General features: G+C 35.1%; 1 protein-coding gene across 1 annotated transcript in view; it reads right to left on the bottom strand.

Moving 5' to 3' along the window:
• The window catches only part of STYX (serine/threonine/tyrosine interacting protein), a gene marked incomplete at its 5' end in the record, with an annotated part of 29,699 nt that extends 7,059 nt beyond the window's left edge, over positions 1 to 22,640 (bottom strand). Inside the window, 9 exons of the mRNA XM_084240037.1 lie at positions 1,018 to 1,090; positions 2,820 to 2,870; positions 2,961 to 3,000; positions 3,415 to 3,451; positions 4,182 to 4,242; positions 7,434 to 7,531; positions 11,067 to 11,120; positions 12,547 to 12,579; positions 22,584 to 22,640. Coding sequence (XP_084096163.1) covers positions 1,018 to 1,090; positions 2,820 to 2,870; positions 2,961 to 3,000; positions 3,415 to 3,451; positions 4,182 to 4,242; positions 7,434 to 7,531; positions 11,067 to 11,120; positions 12,547 to 12,579; positions 22,584 to 22,640 — 504 coding nt within the window. The remainder of the gene's footprint in view (positions 1 to 1,017; positions 1,091 to 2,819; positions 2,871 to 2,960; positions 3,001 to 3,414; positions 3,452 to 4,181; positions 4,243 to 7,433; positions 7,532 to 11,066; positions 11,121 to 12,546; positions 12,580 to 22,583) is intronic.
• Between the last annotated feature and the right edge of the window lie 1,695 nt (positions 22,641 to 24,335).

Raw genomic sequence — 24,335 nt, 5'->3', positions numbered from 1 at the left:
TAAAGATGGAGGCCTCCCTGGTCACGCAGTGGGTTGAGCACAGCGCTGTGAAGCTGTCCACAGCCTCTGCAGCATGGGTTTGATTCCCAGCCAGCCAGGGAGATTCCCACATGGCATGATAGACCTCTCCTGTCTCACCCGCTGCTCCCCTCAGCAGTGTATTTTGTCAGTCTGCCTGTTCTGTTCCCCACTCTGTCTCTGGTGAATCCTTTTACCTCCCGCGCCTCTGGCCTGTACCCCAGCTCTTGTATAAAAATAAATCTAAAATAAAAACAAACAAACAAAAAAACAACTAAAGATAAATAAATATTTAAAAATAAATTTAAAATATCTTTAAAATTTAAAAATATTTAAATTAAAAATATTAAATTTAAAACATTTTAAATTAAAAATAAATTTAAAATATTTAAAAATAAATCTAAAATAAAAATAAAAAAAACAACTAAAGATAGAACAAAATTTAGTAACTAAGACATCTTATTTTGTAATGCTTTTGACAACTCAATGTGAGATTTATTTCTACATAACTGGGTAGAATCAGCCAGAGCACATGCTTAAACCTCTGATTTTCTTTCTTAGAAAAAATTATAAAGTTCAATCAGACAATTCACAAGTTCATCTTTACCATTTTTAGTGCATCTTCCAGTAAAGTAAGATAAGGCACATAACAAAGAAAAGATAAAGATAAATAGAAAAAGCTGCTACAAGAAGTATACTTAGAATCAAAACTCTCTTATGTTCAGTGTAATCAATATGGAAAAAAATTTGAAGAGATTTCAAATATCAGTATTTTACCTTAAGATTTAAAAATCTGTCTTTAACCCTTTTTTAAAATTATTATTATTGGTATTGGCAGCTTAAAAAAAATTTTTAGAAATGTAAACCGGAATAAAAAATTTGTCAGGTTATGGCAAATTTTCAGTATTTACAAAGTAAATTTTATACCTAAATTACATGAACATAAGATTCTAACTATCCTACTTTCTGGATTGTTTTGAAGAAAAAGAGAGAACTTGCCTGAAGTTGATGGACAAATCCAGCATTAGGATTAATACAAAATCTTCTTTCTTGAACATAAGCAAATGCATCTCTGAAAACAGAAAAAGAAAATTAAGATAATGGTATTTTTTCATGAATTAATATCAATTTTTTCCAGAATTTACCTAAAATAGGAGCTTATCTAAAAATTTACCTAAAACAGGAAATCTTATTCATGGAGCTTGCACTACAGAGGGATAGTGAATTTAGTGGAAAAATTAACAGCTTAGTCAGACTAAATATCACAGTCCCTCTGCTTACCAGCTGTGTGTCCTAGGGGAAATTACTCAACTTCTCTGAGCTTAACTTATCTGTAAAATGGGAATTATAATTATACCTTACCTTGGAGGGCTATTGTGAAGATGGAAGATAGTAAGTGTAAAGCACCTTGTATAGCATCTGTCACATAGCACATGCTCAAAATATAATCATTGGTTAAATGAGAAGTATATCTACTTCCTTGTGTTCCTGTGAGGCTTAAATGAGATCAAAGTGCCTACAATAGTACCTGCACAAAGCAGAAATCCAATAAATGGAAGTTATTTTCACTATTAATATTATTACTGACAAGACACCAAATAATAGAGAATATGTAAAACAAAAAGCCTACCAATGGTTATTAATCTTTTTTCAATTAAGTAAAGCATTTTTATTCAAATAATATTCTTTTAAGAACTGGTCTTTTAAGGAAACTTTTCCACTGTAATTTTAACAGAATGGATACCAAACAAACAAATAAGCATTTAAATGTTTACTGTAAGTCAGGCAATTAGATCCAATGCTGAAAAGCTCAAATGAGAAGAATTATATGAATGAGGGTATAAGGACAAAAGAGGGTGATAGGGGCATGCAATGCAAAATTTCACTGGCCATGTTAAAAATTATTAAGGATCAGAAACCTTTCAGAGCTTTTTGGGGTAACTAAATCCATAATACTAGTCTACTGCATAGACTAGAGAAGGAAAGAATAGATGCGACCACTTAGGTAACTACTAAGATAGTGAAAGGAACAAACACATGAATGAAGTTTGTATTAGGGGAGTTAAATGATGAAGAGATGGACTCAAGGTATGTTTTAGGACCTAAAAAAAATCTGGTAATGGATCAGTTTGGGTGATGTGGCATGAAAGAGAAAGAAGTGTCAATGACTTCCAGGTTTCTAACTTGTTCAACAAGAAACACTGAAAGGAAACACTTTACACTAGTCAAAGTTGGATTTGTTTGAAGGCAAGAAGCTCATGAGCCTGCTCCCTCAGCCTCTCTCTTTCCATCTCTCTTTCTCCCTTTTATCTATGTAGTATGCTTGGATAAGATGGGTTTTGGATAAGACTGAATTTTTCCAAAACAAATCTAGGTAATTTTTTATGTAAGGAAAGAAAAACAGAATGAAGCCAACCTTTTCAACAAGGCAAACAATAACATTTATTTTAAACAAGGCAAGAAATAACAGCTCTATCTTAGAGATTTTAAATTGAAACTAACCAATTCCTAGTAATAAGTAATTTTCCATGGGTTATTCTACTATTGTTACCTTGGATTCTTAAAGTAGCAACAATTAGCATTAACTCCACAAAAACCAGAAAAATTAGCCTAAGCAGATCTATAGAAAGCAGACAAGCTACAACAGTTAAAAGACTGACCGTAAGAAGATAAGAGTTTGAATATTAAACATGACTAGATCACAAAACCAGGAGAAATGAATGTTAAACTCCCAAACCATCTCCATTGTTTCATTTTAATGAGAATTTAAATTGTGACTAGGTTTCAGAGTACTTTCTTACCTGTACTTCATTCCAAATGTTTCCATAATGTATGCAATAACAAAGGCAGCACTGAAGAGGGGGAAAAAATTTTAGAAAAAAACAGAAAACACAGCTCATTAATAAATGCTAAAGAAAGAAAGATTATCTCTAACTTCATACCTCCTGGAGATCCCTGCATTTCCATGGACAAGAACTTTTCCTGAAAAACAAGAAATAGTTATTCTGATATAAAAGCACCTGGTTCAACACCTAAAAATATACTGAAACCGTGTATTATGCCATTTTGTATTATACCATTTTGTGTTTTATACATACCACTTGGATATTTAGTAATTTTCAGATTTCTGCAACTTACTTGTACTTACTATGTGGCAAACACAACATACTTTTAGGTTAAAGAGATTAGAGCTGATCCAGAATTTGAAAATAGCTCCATAGAAATATTAAAGAAAGTCTATGCAAATGAAACAATTTGAAAAATTCAAATTTAGGAACAATCGACTATCTGTAGTTATAACTTCCTTATCATTTAAGACAAATATTAACTAAAAGTAACTATGAAAACCAACTTTCTAAAAATAAACATTAGCTAAGCAAAATGATTATTATTTACCTCCAGTTTGTAAGCTCCCATCAATAAATTCTTTAGTCTAAAGGCAAAATATAATGTATTAAAATAAAATGTGGATTAATACAAGTATAAAATACACATATACAGTGAAACAGAATATACAGAAAATAATTTCCTGCTAATATATATGAATAAAAACTACCAAAATACAAAATTTCCAATGCTATGAAAACAGCTATTCTAAGATTTAAAAATAACACAAGCCCCCCCCCACCCCCCCCCGCCGTGGCACAGTGGATTGAGTGCTCCACCGTAGAGCTGTCCACAGATTACAGCGCAGGTTAGATTTCAGGCCAGCCAGGGAGAAACCCACATGGCGTGGCAGACCTCTCCTGTCTTGCACACTGCTCCCCTCAGCAGTGTCTTCGGTTCGTCTACCTGTTCTGCTCCCCACTCTCTCTGGTGAATTCTCTCACCTGCCCGTGCCTCCGACCTGTACCCCAGTTCTTATATAAATAAATAAATCTTTAAAAAAAAAAGTAAATGAGTTCTTATAAAAAAAATAAAATAAAAACACAGGGGCCAAAATTTAACTTGAATTTAATATATTCAGAGTATAATTTCTCAAATTTTTAAAGATCATAAAATGTTTTAAAATAATAAATTTTCCTTGAAATATAATTCCACAATTTTCAGTCACAACAAAGCAATAGTAGTATTGGAGGGAATTATATCTCATTAAGTTTTAGAACCACAATAAAGAGTTCAAGTCACAAAGAAATTTTAAATATTAAAATATTGATACCTACCATGGGGAAAAAACGTATTATATTTTCAACTGGATTATCTGCAATATCCAAGACTAAATATCTGAAAATAAAATTATTTTGTGATAAGTACACTTTCAGATAAAATTCTACATATTAAAAACTTAACTCTAAAACTGCTTGTCAAGCACATAAGGAATGCAGAATAACTTTCAAAGTATCACACTCCCAAGGAACATAGATTTCACACTGCTTGAAGACATAACATTTAAAGCCTTAAATAACATTTTTTCTGATATTTTAGTATAAAAAACTCTATCCAGTTTAAACAGAAAATCACAATGGATGTAGATAATGATAAAACATGTTTCTATTCCTTGTTGTTATTTTTCTATTTCTATCAACTTTCCTAGGACTAGCAGATTCTTTTCTGAGTGGCTGTGATCCCTTCCTCCTAACCCTATCAAGGACAATTTAGAGGAAGCCCAAAGTCTGAAAGACTGATTAGGAAGCTAATCAAAACAGAAGATGACAATCCAATAGAGTCATATGTGAACTAATCTTTAGTAGAGCAAAAAAAAAAGGGCCAAGAATCAAGAAGATGTAGTGCAGATACACAATGGAGTATTATTCAGCAACAGCAATCAAAAAAGATAAACTCATGCCATTCACAGCAACGTGGATGGAGCTAGAAGGAATTATGTTCAGTGAAATAAGCCAGAAGGAAAAAGAAAAATATCGGATGGTTTTACTTGTAACAGGAATATAAGGGAACCAAATAAGACATCAGTGCAAAAAAAGTAATAACAGTACAAAACACAACAAAGCAAAAACAGACAATTATAAATCAGAGACATCCTGCGCTGGAGGAGAAGGGAGAGGGATCAGAGGGAGGGAAGAAGGAGCACAGGGGAATGAGGTGATGGTGCACGGGTGCATTGGGGAAGGAAATTCTATGGGGACTAAACCTGAGGGGGTGGGGGGAAGCAAATATTGTTTAAAAATGATCAATGATGTAAAAAGAAAATAGCATTAAAAATTTTTTTAAAAATGGCCAAGAGACTACCTGTTTGGAAATTTATACTTTGGAAAACATTTAAAAACTTCCATTTCTAATCCATCTGTTTATTAACATAACTACATAACGGTAACTAAGTCATAAAATTAATTTTTAAAGTCAAAATTTCTTTAAAAACTAGTTCTTTAATGACTGTTTAGGTGGCAAATTCAATAAACTCAGGGTTTATCACAGAGAAGCTAAAGCCCAGAATTCAAGGATTATAAGGATTCTAAAAATGATGATCCTAAAGTGACTGGGTAAGTTTACTATATAAAAAAACTGCTTTGGGGGGGGGGGAAAAGTTATTTTACAGTCAAGCTAAAATATTTTACTCTGTGCCAGTTGATTATTAAACCTACTGCTAGAACAATCAATTTATAAGCCAGCATTCTAAGTCTGAGGAAAAAGGTTTTTTCCATTGATATTAAAAAAAACCTGCACCCACAACATTCTGGTGCAAAAAAACAAAAATTCTATACAAATTAGAACTCAAGAGCATGGTATTTAATATATAATATTTTTATTTTTCTTAATATACTTAAGGTTATATGTGCTAAACCTAATAAACATACAACTGAGAATGACAGATATAAAAGGCAGTATACTAAAATGTTCCCTCTGGTTGTGGATGACTTGTAAAAAACACTTTTCTTGGTGTCATTTTATATGTTCCAAAGTACTTATAAGGAACAAATATTTCTTTAACAATAAGAAAATATCAAATCTATTTCATTTTAGAATATACATTCCTTTTTATTAATTAGTTTCTATTAACTAAAAAACATATACACATAGTAAACTATTCTGACAGTATAAAAATATTTGCAATGAAAAACAGCTACCTCTACCATCCAGATACATGTCTCTTCTCAGAAGTAACCACTGTCAAATTTCTGCTCTGTTAGTCCAGAAATTTTCTATGTATTCAGAACATATATGTCTAATGTACTGTATGTATCTTAAACCACATTAAAAGTGTATACATTGTCTGCATCTTCTATTCATTTAATATACCTTAGAGAGTATTTCCTATTAACCACACATAGAAATATTTGATTCTTTTTTGTGGTTACAAAACTTTATTGTATGTTCATACAGCATACTTTAAAGTGTCTTATATTGATGGAATTTCAAATTGCTTTCATTTCTACAAATAAAGCAGAGCATGAAACTATTTTTTTAATATGCATGCTTTTATATAAACACAGAATACCACTAGAATGATATTCAAGTAAGAGTTAATAGTAGTTGCCTCCTAGGAGAGAAGTGAAGTGTTTGGGTTTAAAGGAGAAAAGAAACTTAACTTTAGAATAAAAGGCATGCTTTAGTATACCTTTTAGTACCCTTCTTATCATGTGTCATATACTGTTTTAAAAATAAAGTTTGAATAACAGGCTACTCATTATAAGATAAATGAGAAAGGCGAATTAAAACAATATGAGACACCACCTTTACTCATTCCAGCATTGGGAAAAGATAAAAATTTTGATGGCAAGAGTCACTTATATACTTCACAGTGAAAATGCAAACTCACTGGACTGGATGGCGATTTGCAACATTTATTAAAATCTTAAATACTCATTCTGTGATTAAGCAATTCCACTTTTACAAATTTACACTACTGATACATTCACATTAATATATTCATTATGAATTATATATATTCATTTATTTAGTATGAATTAAACAACCTACACACGGACATTCACTATATGCTATATTAGCAAAAGTCTGGAAACAATTTAAATGTCCAACAATAGAGACAGGTTGAGTAAATTTTAGGATGGTCATACAATGGACAACTATGCAACTTTAAAGGAACACAGTTCTCTAAGATGACATAAGGGTATCTCCAAAAAATACATTTTAAAAAGTGTAAAACAGAAGTTTATCTGTGGAAATATGCTTGTATATGTAAGATAACAATGGAAGGGTACTCAAGAAGTAACAATGGATGCCTCTATGGAAGGAATTTAAGTACCTATAGGATAGAAACAGGAAAGCCTACTTTTCAGAATACATTCTTTTGAATCTTAAGAATTCTACAATATGTACATGAATTACTTGTTTGAAATATTTTAAAGGAAACTGATTTTATGTGATGTATGTACCATATGACCCATTTTTATAAAATATGTACAGAAGATATTCTGATAAAATCAACTTGAAATAAAAACTCTATTTACATGTTTGCTACCCTTAACATTTTCATGTATCACAGCAATAATTCTTACCTAAATAACTGTTGAAAGTTTGGTTTTATAAAGTTTGCTTCGATATTTTGTCTTATGCATATTATATGGGTTATTCCATGTTTCTGTAGTATAGGTAGCTATAAAAAAGGGGGAGCAGGGGAGAGAAATAGTTTAAAATACAAAACATCATCTATTGTAACACAGATGTTTAAAAATACACAGGGTTCAACATTAGAATATACCTACATATTAGTCTAAGCATAGGGGAATTAAAACTAATTTTACAATATACCTAAAATGATCAGCAATATATTTCAATGATTTATGACCGATATATTAAATATCTTCATAAAAGGAAAAAAGGGTTATTTTACAAGGGACCCTACAATACTTTATTTAGAGAAATAATACTATGTAGTAATTAAAGACATGGACTTTGGAATCATAAGAACCCAAGCTCTAGATGCCAGCTCTGCCAATGACCTAACCTGTATGGCTTGGTCTTCCCATGTGAAAATGAGAAAAAGTCTACCTATTCATTGAGTGCTTTTGAGAATTACATACGATGATATTTATAAAGTGCTTGGCATAATGACTGGAGCACATGGCAAGTAAATGATAATTACATATACTGATAACAATCTTCATTATTTAAGGGAACTACTAAGACATAAACAGTTGTTCAACATTACTGTCCTATTTAATAGTGGTGCCAGAGCACAACACTATGGACTACTCCCTGCCTCTCCCAGTATATATTTTCTCTAAGTCAGATTAATTTATATTTGCCAAACCTAATTAGCCTTTCAGAGTTTTAAAATCCTCCTAAAGTTAAAAACGGAAGTCCAAATGATATTATAGTCTGTGGTGCTTTTGCAGCTCTATGTGTAAATCAACTTAATACTTAATAGAAATTATTTTGAAAATTTATAAATAATCAAAAATATTTTTGCAAGTGATTACAGTATCAGTAAGTTTGTAGATGGCATAGTATTTTGATATCCAGAATGTAAATTCCATAGGAACAAGAATTTTACTTGTACACTGATTCATATTAAATATGTGTACTGCCTGAAACACAGGTGTTCAATAATTATCTGGTCAACAAATGAACAAAAACATGCTGGCCTAAGGAATCAGAAATAATCATCTTGAGTTTTCCATATTTTCATTTATTCATTTCCTATATATTTCTCACTTTTTGCATGAAACAGCCCAGAATAGTAATATTGATAATGTATGCAAGAAATAAAAACATAATTTATATTTGTTATAGACTGAATGTTACAGACTGAATTCCTATGTTGAAGTTTTAAACCTCCAAGGTAATGATGGTATGAGGAGGAGGAAGGATCTTTGGGAATTAACTGATATATTTACACGAGATTGGAAGAGTAGTGCCCCAGAATGGAATTACTTCTTTTATAAGAAGAGACATCAGAGCTTCCTCTCTCTACCATGTAAGAGTACCTACCTGGTGACTGGCAGCTATCTGTAATTCAGGGAAAGAAAGGGCCTTGATCAAAATCTAACCATGCTGGCACCTTGATCTAAGACTTCCCATCTCCAGAACTCCGAGAAATAAATGTCTGTTAGTGAAGACATCCATTCTATGATATTTTATGGCAGTAGCCCAAAAAATTGACTAAAAAAATATGGTTTTTAAAAGTTTTTAACTGACTTTAATGCCAATTGATAAATTACACAGGTTTTCAGATGTACAGCATTATACATCAACATTTGTATATACTGCAATATGTTGACCACCAAAAGTATAGTTTCCTTCATTTACCATATCAAAAGTGTAACTTATTTTTTTGCAGCAAATTTTTCTATGTCTGGCATAGATCAGTGTTTAAGTATCTATTTCCTGAGCATATGCCAAGTAAGTTAGAGGAAAGTAAGCATTTGGTAGGATCAATAATTAATATTCCACATTCACATTTATCCACATTGCAAAATGAATGCAACATCCTTTTGTGGAAAAACAAAAACAAAAACACCCATATCTATTCCTTTGTTTATACTTGATCTACGATTATATCAACAAGTTATCACATCAACTTTATTAACATGAAAAACTACAAGACATAATTGCGGATAAAAATATGTTTTAACAAGCTTTGAAGGCACATTAACTATTACTAAGTAAAAACAAACCTTATCAAAGTAAAACTCAAATGTAATAGCAAACAAGATATCTCTTACTTTTCAATGAATTATTTAAAGCAAGTTATGACCTTACCGCATACCTACAAACAACAGAAACATTTTATGAAAAGAAATAGCTCATTAGTTAAAAAGAATCTAAATGTGTCCCTTTTATTGGAGTGTAATGCAAGACAAGCTTAAATAAGTGAGTCTTAGAGGAGGAGTTTATTCCCTAAGGTTTCTTTATCTCCATTATCAACTTTAGTTGTTATTTTTACATAGTTTTTGGATAATGATATGGAAAGAAATATGAACTGTATTATGCTGACTCAGGCTAAGAAATAATTAGCTTTTGTCATAAAAGGTTTCTATCAGTCTAATAAGATCATAATGACGTTGAGGGGGCTGAGGGTTTTGAGGAGTTAGATTTGTAAACAAATACAATTTAATGTGACAATAGTATAGGTATAGTCATAGAGTGCAATGGGAAAACAAAAAGCAAATAATCTAAAACCATCTAGAAGACCAGTATTTTGCAAATATGGTATTATTTAGGCAATAGCTTTGTATTTGTTTTTCACAAAGCAAATCACAGATAGGTCTGTAGTTATCTCATATCCTTTCCTTTTATTTTCAACCAATGCCCCACCTTTCCAACCTCGCTGTTAGCCATCAAAATGACTATGGTTACTTAGTTATACCTCAATAATCAAAAAGCTTTTTCAGTTTCAGAATGAATGACTAACTTTAAAAACCTACCAATCACTTAAAATTCATACATATATCAAGACTTAAAATTCTAGTTTTATAAAATCTCTTTAGGTAGATATTATATGCAAAAATACTGACTTCTAAACAGGCAGATTTGTGATGCGGTGTCTCACATTACAATTCAAAAAGATCCATTTCCATAATTCATAGGGCTGAATCCTCTAGGAAGTGGCAAGAACATATTATTAAGATTAGATCTACCTTTTTAATTGTAACTGAAGAAATCCATTTCAGTTTGACTATAAAGGACACCTATCTACACTGTGCAGCACTATATAACTTGGAGCATCTAGAACTCTTAAAGTCTGGAAAAACAAGTAAGATTTGAGTCACTTCAACTAGAACATACATGTGCATATGTATGCATGCCTATTTACTCTTGATAAAGGAAAGGTTTGCCAAAATATTCCATATCTTATTATGAGCTTTAATTTTAATTGTTCATAAACTAAAATTTGCAATGAGAGATGGCTAGTATTTAAGAGGCTAAATAAATTATTAAATAAAAGTCAAATAAATTATTTGGTAAATCTTTCAAACATGGATTTCATGAGAAAACAAAATATAAACTTATTTTGATTTGTGGGAAAACACTTGAGAATCACTGATTAAGTAAAATTTGCAAAGTAGGTGCTCTAGAGTGACAATTACTAACACACACTATTTGTGAATCCTCCTACAACTAAAACTCTTACTATTAAAAAATTTGGTTAATAAAGTCTCTTAATGTACCTAACCTAAAGTTCATACCTTGCTTTTCATAGCAGAAGAATATGGACCTAAAAACAATCCAGGTAAAATTTCCTAGAAAAAAAATTGAGATATTTACCATCAGTAATTTAAATCTATACAAAATATGTACCATATAAGTGGATCTGTGGGGTGTCTTTATAGTTGTTCTAATAATGTGTTAATATTTGTTATTTATTTAGGAAGCATTTCCTACCCACACTGAACAAATGCTTGGGAAAAGAAATGCAAACATGCTTTAGACATCAAATAAAATAAAACATTCAAAGTTTAAGTACAGTTCTGAAAAATCAGGTATTTTAACTTCCATAGTACTTTTTATTAGCAGTTTGGGTAAAATTAGTACACATATTAATAGCATAGTAACAAGTTTCTAATTTTACATCTATTTTCTGCCATAGCTTAAAAATAAAACAGGCATAAAGAAAATTATCCCTTTGAAATTACAAAAAAATCTCAGCCAAATCAACAGCAGTATGAGACATAACAAACAGCACAGATTACCTATAGTTAATAGTAGAAATGAAGAATTATTACAAAGTTTAAAAAAGATCAATATGAAAATATTTGCCTTTTGACAGAGTTTGAACAGTTTATACAAGTTAAATCAACATTTGTATATACTGCTGAATTAAAATTTTTGACTGCTGAATTAAAATTAATTCTATGTCAATTCAATATAAAGCTCTTTCAGCCAGGTTATGATAAACTAGATACTAATATAGTGTAATTTTGTGTTCAGTTCTATAGGACAGAATAATTAATCACACACGGGTCTGATTTCTGCTACCAGTTTCTCATGGGCACAAATTACATTTTATTCATTTTTGCATTCCCCCATAGCACCAAATAAAATGCTTCAGAGGTACTAAAAAGAGAAAGGAAGGAGATTTTTAAAAGTGAAGGGATTTCCAGGAATGGGAGATAGTGATCTAGCCTAGGACTAACAGAGTTGTCTGTTAATGAAATACAAAAGAAAAGTTAACTACTGTGAGGGTCAGCTATCACTTAAATTTATTTCATAGTAGGAGTATTCAATTCAATTTTTCAAGGACTTAATTATGGAACTTGATAATGGAAAAGACAGAGATGAACAATTATTGGAAAGAGTGATTTGCTTTACAGTTAACTCTCCTACACTTATATGAGCAAGACAAGCATGGAAAGCAAGATGCTTTCCAAAGGGAATACAAATATTATATATGATTTTTTTGGATGAGGAAAAACAAAGTGACTCATTAAGTACATACATATGTTACCATGCTCATATTTGTTTCTAATCTAAGGAAGAAAGGAACAATTCATTTCCTCTCTTTTTAATATCCACAGTTAACTTTAAAGATGTTAATATTTTAACTACCAAGAGATGACTCTCCTAATCATGAGTCAACAGGTCTCAAACCCTTTGTGAAATTGGGTTATGTTATTTAATAATGATGATAATATGGGTTGGTTTGAATAAACAAAAAGATTACCATACCTGCATCTCTCGTCTCATAGGATAGGTCCATTCCTTAAAAATGGAAGGGAAATACAAAATTATGAAAAATATCACCCAAATAAAGGTTACAGATGAGACATACAAATGGTGAATTTTTTAAAAAATAAGTATTTTAAGAATATTTTGTAAGTATAGCAGATTCAATTGACTTCACAAACGCCTGAAAATGTAAGTGGCAAGAAACATGATTAAGACGTTCTTTAAGGGGCCTCCCCTGGTGGCACAGAGGTTGAGCGCTGGGTGGCTAAGCTGCCCATAGCCTCTGCAGTGCTGGTTCGATCCCCAGCTGCTCCCCGGCCACTGGAGGAGGGTCCCACATGGTGTGCAGACCTCTCCTGCCACCCGCTGCTCCCCTCAGCAGTGTACTTCGATCCCTCTGCCTGTTCTGCTCCCAGCTCTGGCGAATTCTCTCACCCTCCCATGCTTCTGACTGGACTCAGTGCTTGTATGAATAAATAAATAAATCTTTAAAATAAAAAAAAAAAAGATGTTCTTTAAATAACTGAACTTCCAAAATTAAGATAATGTTATGTCATACAATGGATAGGTTATCTCATTAGCAGCAGATATTTCAGAAGTTTCTCCCATAAACTAATCCTCTAAATCAGATATCAAATAGATAACACTGATCAATTGGCAATGGAAAACCAAAACACCTGACAAGACTTGGGATGCAAAGGGTGCTTTGAAAAGTAACAATCACAGTGGATGAAAGAAGAATGGTATGGATTAAGTACTTGCCATCCCTAATCTAAACTGCTGGACTTTCCTTAGTCTTTTTCATATTTTACTGGGGTTTAATTTTCTGTTTAGTTCAATTCCCTTTAAAAGATGTATCTCATTAAATGATAGAGTTCATTCTGTCTTTGTAATGAAGATCAAGAAAAAAGAAGTTGGAAAATAATGCAAAATGGCGATGACAAAGGAGAGAACATATTTTAAAAGTTATGAAAAGAACAAAGCAGTCATAGGTAAATTGATGGAAAGAATCAAAAATATAGTATGGATAGTCCTAGTTTGTAAACAGATTGCAAAAGTTTCTAACTTGGCTACTTAAAACTCAGATTTATAAATAGTAATTAGGTTCATAAAGTTAAAAATGATGCTACAATAATAATGATAAAGCTAGGATTATTGAAATGTTGCAAAACTAATACCAAGAATTCCCTTTACCCTTCACCTAGATTTCCCAAGTCAGGAAAGTATTATTAGCACATAAGATAAAATTGTACTCATCTATAATGGAAAAAGAAAACAATACTATTCCTGCAGTGGTAATCATCAGTTTTTTTTGGTTTTTTTGTTTTTTTAAAGATTTATTTATTTATTTATTTATTTATATAAGCACTGGGTATAGTCAGAAGCGCGGGAGGGTGAGAGAATTCACCAGAGCCAGAGTGGGGAACAGAACAGGCAGACTGACGAAATACCTTGCTGAGGGGAGCAGCGGGCACGGCAGGAGAGGTCTGTCATGCCATGTGGGACCCTCGCTGGAGGCCGGGGACTGAACCGGTGCTGCAGAGGCTGCGGGCAGCTTCGTGGCCCAGTGCTGAACAGCTGCGCCACCAGGGGAGGCCCTTTCTTTTTTTTTCAATAAAGAGAAAGCATTTTTTGCTTTTCATTTTAAAAATTGGCCTCTCTAATGTCGTAGAAATAGGCTACAAGCCCTGAGAAATCTTATCAAGTAATAATATTTAAAATGTATTTTTAAAAATATCTTTAAATACATAGTTGAACTAACAAGAAAGTAAGGGAATCCTGAGTGAATCCTCAGAGACAGACCGACCGACAGACAGACAGACAGTCACACACACACACAGAGAAAGCACAAACCCAGAAAGATTACTGTGCACTGAGCAGTTTCCTAAGAGGATCTGTTGTTCTTTTCCAGGTCTTATATTTCTTTCTGTTCTTTTTAAACAAAGATGTAAAAGGACAAAGGATGAGATGTTAAAAATGCCCAACTCTCAATGCAGAGCTTGATGAATTTTTACAAACGTATACACCTAGATAACTGCCACTCAAGATTTCTGTGATCCCAGAAATTTCCCGCATTCCTCTTCTCAGTCTAATGTCCCCAATTTCTGAGGTAACTACTGACATTTTCCACTACAGATTAAATTCTGCCCGTTCTTGAAATACATATGAATACAATCATATAGCAGTATTATTTTATGTCTGACTTCTCTCACTCAACTTAATGCCTGCTGTGCAGTATACTAGTATATGGATATTCCATAATTTACTCATTTACCTGTTGGTGGAGACTTAAGTAGCTTCCAGGTTTGGGCAATTATGAATAAAGGTGCTATGAAAATTCTTTTATATGACCTTTGGTGGACAGATATATTCATTTCTTTTGGATATATAAGCAATGTCACTGGTGGATCACTGTATGTTTGGCTTTACTAGACACTGTCAAAAGCTTTCCTAAACCAATTTACAGCTCCACCAGCAATGTACAGGAATTATTTCTTTCTCACCTCTTCACCATGGCCTTATTTTAAATGGCACTGTACAAATGAGACATAAGACAAAGTCTAGGACATGTTCAAAGTGGGAAGTCAGATTAAGACCAAAAAGCTGGGACTGACAATAGGCATTATCTTCAGTTCAAGACAAATTAGGGAAGAAAAATAAAAACCTCCTCACATCTCCAACTTTGGTTCTGAGAAGAAAGTGGTGCTAGTGGTAGGGTTGGGGTTTTCCTAACCACAATGTGACCTACACTCATTTGACATTAGAATCCTATTATGTTTGTAAGGCTAAGTGAATAATGTCAAATGATGCTGGGTAGACAGTGTTCAGGCGTTAGTGGAAGAAACAAATGCATTTTCCTTCTGGAGAAACATACCCTAAATCCACAGAAATAATTCAGATAGATAGGTTACAATAAAAAACTGATTAAAAGAAAAAAAAATGAAAGAAAATCAGCAACAACTGAATCATACCCACAAAGATACAGATATTACAATAATGAAAAATATAAAACATTTAATATAATTACAGAAATGAGAGTATCAAAAGTATGACCAAGGATGAAGTAAATGACTTTAAGAAAGCCAAGAGGAATGTGAAAATTCCTTGAAAAAAGAAATGAAGAAGCGTGACTGAAACTAAAAATTAGTGGGTAGGTTAAACAGAAGAAAAGGACAGGTAAAATGAGATTTTGTGAACTGGAAAATAGAAGAAATGACTAACTTCAGAACTGGAAAACTTGGCAGTTAATAGATATGCAAGACAATTAAAAGTTGTGATATCCATAAAACCTAAGTTCTAGAAGGGAGAAGAGAAAATAAAGGAGAAAGAATATTACAGAATATTTATTTAGAATTTTCTAAAATTGGCTAAAGACACCACACCTTAGAAATAGGCAAATCAATAAATCACAAAAGGAGAAGAAGGCAACTGATAGGTAAACAGTAAAACAATAGCACACCAAACACAAAGAGAAATACTAGATTATCTTTTCTCATACTAAAAGTATATAGAAGAATGGAAAAGAATAAAATCCAGACAACCTAAACATATGCAGTCAATGACCTTTCCTGAAAAAACATGAAGGCAACTCAATGAAGAAAGAAAAATCTTTTTTTTTTTTTAAAGAATTATTCCTTTATTGTCAGATTTTTTGTTTTATTTATTTTGCGTAGAAGAACTGGGGTTTAGACCACAGGTGCGGGGCGGCGGGGGGGGGGGGGGGGGGGGGAGGGGGGCTTACCAGAGGCAGAGAGGGAAGCAAAACAGGCAGACTGACAGACTGACTGAAATACACTGCTGAGGGGAGCAGCTGAGGAGATAGGAAAGGTCTGTTGTGCCAAATGTGGGTTAGCTCCCTGGCCAGGGAGAGAACTTAGGTCCCCTGCGGTAGCGGTGGGAGTGCTGAGACTTAATCACTAGGCTACCAGGGAGGCCCTCAAAAAATCTTTCAACAAGAATGTCAAAAAATAAAAATGAATTTGACCTTGCTATCTCTCTCTCTCACTCACACTCACACACACCCCTTTCTTCACTACTGTATCTATTTCCAATGCTTGATGACGGTGCCTCATACATAGTAGGCACTCAATACTTGTTGATAAGAATGGTTTGTACCTTGATAGGAGTAATAGTGATATTTGTACACATTTATCACTCACTGAATTGCACACTTATTATCTATGCACTACACTCTGCAAATTTTACCTCTATTAAAAGACAGTATTCAGACAAAAAAAGACAGATTATATACAAAGGAAAGACACTTAGACTGAACATGACTTCTCAACTGGAAAAATAGAACCCACAAGAAAAAACAATACAAAGTGATAAAAATAAATGTTGATCAGAATATATGCTCAGAAAATCATCTTTCAACTACAAAGTGAAATAAAAGACAGTTCCATAAAAATGAACACAGAGAGTTTATTACCAGCAGACTCTCAATGATTTTCTTTGAAGAAAAGGTGTTATTGTCTCTATTTTATATTTCTGCTTTAGGCACAGAGTCTAAGTAACTTGATTTTCAAGTCTAAGTAGCGTTCTCTTAATCACATGATACAGCAGCCTCTCAAGGTAAGACGGAACTATATAGAAAACATACAGCTACATTTAAACAAATACTGACTCAGTTAAAAAAAAAAAAACAACACGTAAGTTTATGGGGATTAATAGACAAGAAATACGGTATATTAATTTCCAAGCCAATAGAGGTAGAAATGTAATCATTAATTGTACAAATTGAATGTTTACTTGCATTTTTAACTTAATACATTCTAATCTTTTCATACTGAAAAGTTTTCAATTGCCTTAGGTTAGAGGCAGTTATTTTAGTCATAGTACTCCCAACATCAAAAGTAATGATGCATCAGGCATAGATCCTTTGAAACCTTCAAAATTTTATCTTACAGAATTTTTAATTTGGCACTATTCCTGGTGTAGCAGCAGATACTGATCTCAAGGATCAACCTTCTTTTTGGCCCTAGCCCTGAGTCCTACCTTAAGAACAAATCTTTAGCCCAACACGACCTACCAATCCTGTTAATGCGTTTAGCATACTAGGTCAAGTTTTAAAATCATTCATGCTGGGGGTCTCCCTGGTGGCACGAGGGGTTAAGTCTCAGCACTATGAAGCTATCCACAGCCACTGCAGGAGGAGTTCCATCCCTGACCAGGGAGATGACTCACATGGTGCATGCAGTGGACCTCTTCTGTCTTGCCCACTGTTCCCCTACGCAGTCTATTTTGGTCAATCTGCCTGTTCTGCTCCCCACTCTGTCTCTGATGAATCTGCTTATCCCCCACACCACTGGCCTGCAGCCCAGCTCTTGTATGGATAAATAAATCCATCTATCTGAACATGTCTGTAATAACCAACTTTTGCCTGTATCATACTCAATCTTCATCTCAGTTCTGCCATGTTGCTCTTAAAATCCATCACTTTCGAGATGATAGTATTAATGAGGCAGACTCCCACTCTAATTGCTAATGATCTATTTTGAGTTAATACTATAGTTAATAAGCAGACTCAATTTCCCAAACTTTGATGATAAGTCAAGCCATTTGACTATGTTTTACAAATCAAATGAAGTCAGCTAAGCCAAAATACTCCTAATTGTGAAACATGCCATGCTTCTTACAGAAATTAATTCACAAGTGAAAATCCTTCAATCATTGATAAGAGGAGGTAACACATATTAAAACATCGTTCAGGGTCTCTTCATTCTCATACAAATGCAAAGTTACAAATCTATAAATTATACCCAGGAGATAGAAAGTATGTTATAAAAATGGTCAAAGATCAACCAGTGCACCAAAGGACATAGTCTGTAATTATTACATAAAATAAAAACAATCCTTATCAGATATATCAGGTGGGTTGAAACCTTACCTTTTAGAAATACCAACATAGATTTACAAATTTTACATAGGTGAGGAAAGCAGTTTGGATTAAAAAATCATCAGAAAACATTATCTAAGTTGGGACATTTCACAAAATAAAAAAATCTGCATTACAATTCCTCTTCTCCAAAAAAAAAAAGGTAGTACTCTCTGGAGTAAGCCATTTCCAATAGTTCCCACCCCTAGCTCAAGCTTTGCTTAAAACAAAGGAGCCAAGGAGAGTTTCATTCAGATAAAAAAAAAATGAGAAGGTTGGGGACAAAAAGAGACAGAAGGACATTCAAATAAGAGGCTTCTAAATCAGGGGTCTCCCTAGTGGTACCAGAGGTTCAACATCAGCACTATGAAGCAGTTCACAGCTACTGCAGCACGTGTTCAATTCCCTGCCAGGGAGCTGACCCACATGGCGTAGCAGACCTCTCCTGATTGGCCCACTGCTCCCCTCAGCAGTGTATTTCAGTCAACCTGCCTGTTCTACTCCCCACTCTGTCTCTGGTGAATCCTCTCACCCCGTCCCCTCCAAGCACCTTTGGCCTATACCCCAGTTCTTGTATGCGTAAATAAATCTTTAAAAAAAAAAAAAAAAGAGGCTTTTAAATCACTCATTCTAAAATGTGGCTGCCATTAGGAATATCTGGCTCCATCTCAAGCCAATTAAATCAGAACAGAGTCTAACCAAAATTGAAATAAATTATATTTGTTTTTATTTGAAAAGAAAATGAAATATTAATCACTGAATTATAAAACAAAGTGTCCTAACCATGCAACTAATTCATTTAAAAATTAGTACTGTAAGTTTTTTTCCCTTCCTAATATCTACAAAACCACTGTCATCTTGCCACAAGACTCAAATATCAAAGCAATCAAGATTCTTTTCCATTAATTTAATAAACATTTGTTAAGCTGATGGTATATTCCATTGTACTAGGTGAAAGAAACAGTGGTGAGCTTTAGCAATTCATTGTTGACCAAGATCCCTTATGAAACTATCAAGGAAAATAGACCAAAATTGTTAAGTATTGACCACTGTTACATAGATATAGGTAAAAAAGAGTCAAATGCTACAGAAGCTTATAAACCTGGGGGATTGAATTAGTCTTGGCAGCAGAAAGGGGGCAGGAAGAACTGGCAAAACTAGGGAAAGCTTCTCCTTAAGAAACGATGCCTAAAGTGAGCTCTAAGCTGAGAGCCAGTAGTTAATTGAGGGCAAAAAGAGTGCTGACAGCAATGGGTGGGAAAAAAAGCAAAGGTAAAGGTTCTTAGATAGGGGTAAATGAAAGCATTCAAGAGCTGAGAAATGATGAGAAATGAATATGATGAGGGCATACAGAGAAGAGAGCAAGGGGAAAAGTAGCTGTAATGGGTTAGTTTAACTGGCAGGCAGATGCCAGATCACAAAGGACCATGTAGACGATAGTACAGGTCTGAATGTCATCCTTAAAACAATGGGAAATCCTGGCAAAGTTTTAAACAAGGCAGCAGCAATCTATGCAGACTGATCTGAATCCTGCTAAATCTTTGCCAGCACTTTCTGATACAGAATGCCCTGGCCAGTATTTCAAGAAACTTGGGACTATTTAACAGAGGTGATAGAATCATCAAGCTAGCATAGCTCAATTACATCAATAAGAGCATTCATTAATAGCACTCTACAAAGTCTACCTTTACGAAAGAAAGATTTGGATTATAATTTACTTTTCATGTATAGTTTTTTATATGGAAGAAACTGCTGTCTGGACACGCCAATTTGTAAGAAAACGTAACACTTTACATATCTCAATGGAAATGAGAAAATCAACACTGTTTTCTCTGTCTGTCTGTCATTAACTGTGCCCTATTTAATGGTTATTCATAGTTTTATCAGCACAAAAAGCACCTTTCATCTTTTGTGAAATTTCTCATATGGTTTTGGTGTGAGGACTACCAATGATAAACTTCACTCTCCAGTCAAATAAGTGAGTTTATGACCTAGAATGGACCCTTCAGTGTATTTACCCCCTCCTGGTAATAATGACTGATCCAAAGGACCAGCACATGACCTGATGTGGTAGATTTCTCTAGATTTTAAACACTAAAACTTGGAGAAAGGTGCTTTCATTCTTCAAAGTTCAGACTCTGTAAGAGTGAGACCCCAGAACAGCTGATGGCCAAACTCCATTAGGATACAAAAGCCTGACAGAAAGTAGTGAGGAGAAACACAAAGGAGATTCTAATGCATTATAATATTATTTGGTCAAGTTCCTGAAACCAGTTGTATCTACATGTTTCTGGGTTACTACTTTTTTTTTTTGCTTAAAGCAGTCTAAGCTAGATTTTGTCACTTGAAACCAAGAGAAGAAACATTCCAAGTTATGAAATATTGAATGAATTGGTTTTCAGTATATAGTACTGACATCATCATCTACTAGGCTTTGTACTACACAGGAAAGAAAGCTAAAGAAATTAAGCTTCTACCCTTTTTGCAAGGATATTATAAACAATAAAAGAATAAACACAAAGTTAGCAAGCATTGTAAACTGGAACTGTTAAGAAGAGAGCACGGTAGAACTATACTCTATTAAAGAAGAATGAACTAAGATTCAGAAGACCAAGGTCCTCACTATGTCCTGTGCTACTTGTTACCATGGCATATCACTTATTCTCTGTAAGTTACAATTCCTTTACCTAAGAAGTGGAAAGCTCTACATTTTATCTAAGGTTGCTTCTGTTGTGGGATTTATGGAATCATTTTGAGGCTGTAAAGCATTCTCCTCATTCACATTATTCCACAGTAAACAAAGAGAAAACTGTAAATTCATTTTACATCTAAATTCTACTTTCTTGGGCCTCCCCGGTGGTGCAGCGGTTGAGCGCTGGGTTGCGAAGCTGCCCGCAGCCTCTGCAGCGCCGGTTCAATCCCCGGCTGCTCCCCGGCCACCGGAGGAGGGTCCCACATGGCGCGCAGACCTCTCCTGCCGCCCGCTGCTCCCCTCAGCAGTGTACTTCGGTCCTTCTGCCTGCTCTGCTCCCTGCTCTGGCTCTGGTGAATTCTCTCACCCTCCCGCGCTTCTGACTGTACCCAGTGCTTGTATAAATAAATAAATAAATAAATCTTTAAAAAAAAAATAAATAAATTCTACTTTCTTTTTTCCTATTTAATAGTGTACTTTTAAAACATAAAAGTCTCAAAGTTCACGACCACCAGCAAAACATCCCTCCAAATTAAAATGATATGCAATATATCTGGTTTAAATTGAATGGTATCTTAAAAATAGAGCTTTATTTTCCAATTTTGCAAGATATTTAAAACTAGAAATTCTAGATTTCTTTCTTGATCCTACTAAAGCCTGTGTATCCTTGTCCTGTTAGTAATTTGGCCCTCAAAAAATTCTAATTTAATAGTCTACGATACCATAAAGTATTTTAAACTAGTAATAAATGGTGTGTGTGTGGGGAGGGGAAGACCACCCTCTATACAACGTCAGGCAAGAACTAAGCATGGTGGAGTAAAAAGAGCCCTAATTAGAAATCAGGAGACCAAAATGTAAAGAACTTTATTCTCGGTTATTTCTTTCCCTCCAAAGAACAAGACTTCTGATTGAAGTTTCCCGATTCAAATGAGTTAGCCTTATGACATTTTATTCGGTTGGTTATAGTCTGGCACCCAAAAAAACCCAAACAAAACCAACAAACTACTTTGGGAAACTTTTCGAAGGCGCACTTTCAAGTTCAGGCCTTGAGTCTATTCCACATGTGGGGCTTCGAGTCCCACAAGTGAATGGATGACACTAAGGCTACTCCTCAAATCGATAGTGAAAACATTACCTTCGTATTGTTTTGGCAATAAAAGAGGAACTTTACTCCAAGTAAATCCTCGATGCCGAGCTTAGAGAGTGAAGGAGTGTTTTTGCTCATCTCATTCTTTAAATTGGAGCCCAGACCCAGCCCCTCCGCCGGGGTCTCCCGACCGGGAAGAGGAGCTTCGTCGGGGTCGGGGCAGCCCGTCCCCGAGCCCCAGGCTGCGCCCGGAGGTTCCGGGGCGCCGTCGGAAGGGAACCGGGTGCTGTGGAGCCGGAGGTTTCGAGGCTGGGGCCTGGGGTCGCCCCTCGGCCGAAGAGCCACGGGGAAGGCCTGTGCGTGGCAGTCACCAGACTCACCTCGGCGTCTTCTTTGCACTGTGGGAGCGACGGGAACTCCAGCTTCATGTCCTCCATGGTCCCTGCCCGCGCGCCGGTGGGTGGGGAGGGAGCTACCGGTCGGCCCGACCCTCAGGCTGGCAGTGGCGGTGAAAGGAAGACGGGCAGGTGGGCCGGAGAACTGACGGGCGGGCGGCCGGCTCCCAGCTAACACACGCAGACGGAAAGGTCCCAGCGACTCCGGCGACGGCGGCGGCGACAGCGGGGAAGAGGAGGGTTGGGCGGCTCGTACCCGGCCGCCATGCTGCCGCCGTCTTCCTCCCCCCGATCTCCGCGCCCCTCAGGCCGCCCAGGCTCCGGCTCTAGCACGAGCGCTACAACCGTCGCCCCGCCTTCCAGCCCACCCCCCGCGCCGCCCCAGCCAATCCCAGCACACGCTCGCCCTCGGCCCGCCCTCCGCAGCCGCCAGGTGTCAGCGCGCCGCCGCCCCGCCCCTTCGCGAAGGCGCAGACGCGAGGGGCGGGGCCTCGAGGGCGCAGCGGCCGGAGCGCGCTCCGCGTGGAGGGGGCGGGGCTGCGGCAGGAGGGAGGGAGTGACTGTAGGACAGCCCCAGCCCTTTCCGACAGCGGGCAGACCTCTTCGTGTGAAAGGACAAAATATCCTAGCCAGCAAAAGCTGGCGTCCGAAATAAAAAACATCGCTCCCCCTTCTCCGAATCCTATGCAATCTGTGGTGAGGTTATAACCAAAGGGGTGATAACTGAGTTCATCCTAAAACTATGTTATGTATGCTACATAGAAAGTAAAACACCCATCAATTTTAAGAAAATTGAAACGGTGGACTTCTAAGAATACTGGGGAACATGATAATTAGAACATCTCAAGAATGACAAATAGAAAAAGTCAAGAAATAGAAACAGAACTGATAAATCAGTAACTTGTACATAATGTTATCTTTTATTCTTTTTACTATTTTAATATATTAGTAAACATCACTTTTAGGATCTTTTTGAAAGGTTGAGTCAGAATTAAAACCGTATTGTTAATAAAGGCTATATACATGATAGTTTCACTGGGCCATAGGAGATATCTTCCTTTTTGTTTTTAAACAGGTGAGGAAAATCAATCTTAGATGTGGAAAAACCCACCATTAAACTTAAAAGGTCTGTACACCAAACTGATTCTTCAGTGTCACCAGCAAAGTAAAAAGGCAAATGATTCATCAAATTGCAATAGAGTAAAACAAATCACGTGGATATTTGCTCTCCATCCCTCTGACAAACATCTTTCATTTTATGTTGTCATATTTATGAACTTTATTGCCAAATAGAATTGTTTAATAATTTGAGTATTAGCATGAGTAATGTTTTTGTTATCACTACACAAACTGCTCATAAAAAGAAACACAATAGTGTATAAAAGCTTTGATTCTGAATAATTGTATAATAACCCAGGTAATATATTGTTCATTCTTCAGGGTGTACGAATTTGAAATTTTTTTTTAATAGCAACTTTCATGATAAAATCTCAATTGCTGTCCAATGATTTCCTATTGTAATTTCTTAAAGCTCTCTCTAAAGATTTAATTGCAATTAATAAAAGAAAAAATTGTGTATAGGTAATTAACTTTAACATTTCAGATATCAGTATCCCCTATGTCAGAAACTCATTGCTTAATATCCATAAATACCTATAGAGTCCATGGGTGAGCATGGAATAATAAATTTCCTTAGGTTTTAGTTTTAGTACATGCAAAATTCTGTATTAGTGTGAA

Source organism: Talpa europaea, assembly GCF_964194135.1.
Source record: "Talpa europaea genome assembly, chromosome: 8".
Lineage (NCBI taxonomy): Eukaryota > Metazoa > Chordata > Mammalia > Eulipotyphla > Talpidae > Talpa > Talpa europaea.
The sequence above is the reverse complement of the archived record's forward strand: the minus strand, read 5'-3'. Positions and strand labels throughout refer to the sequence as shown.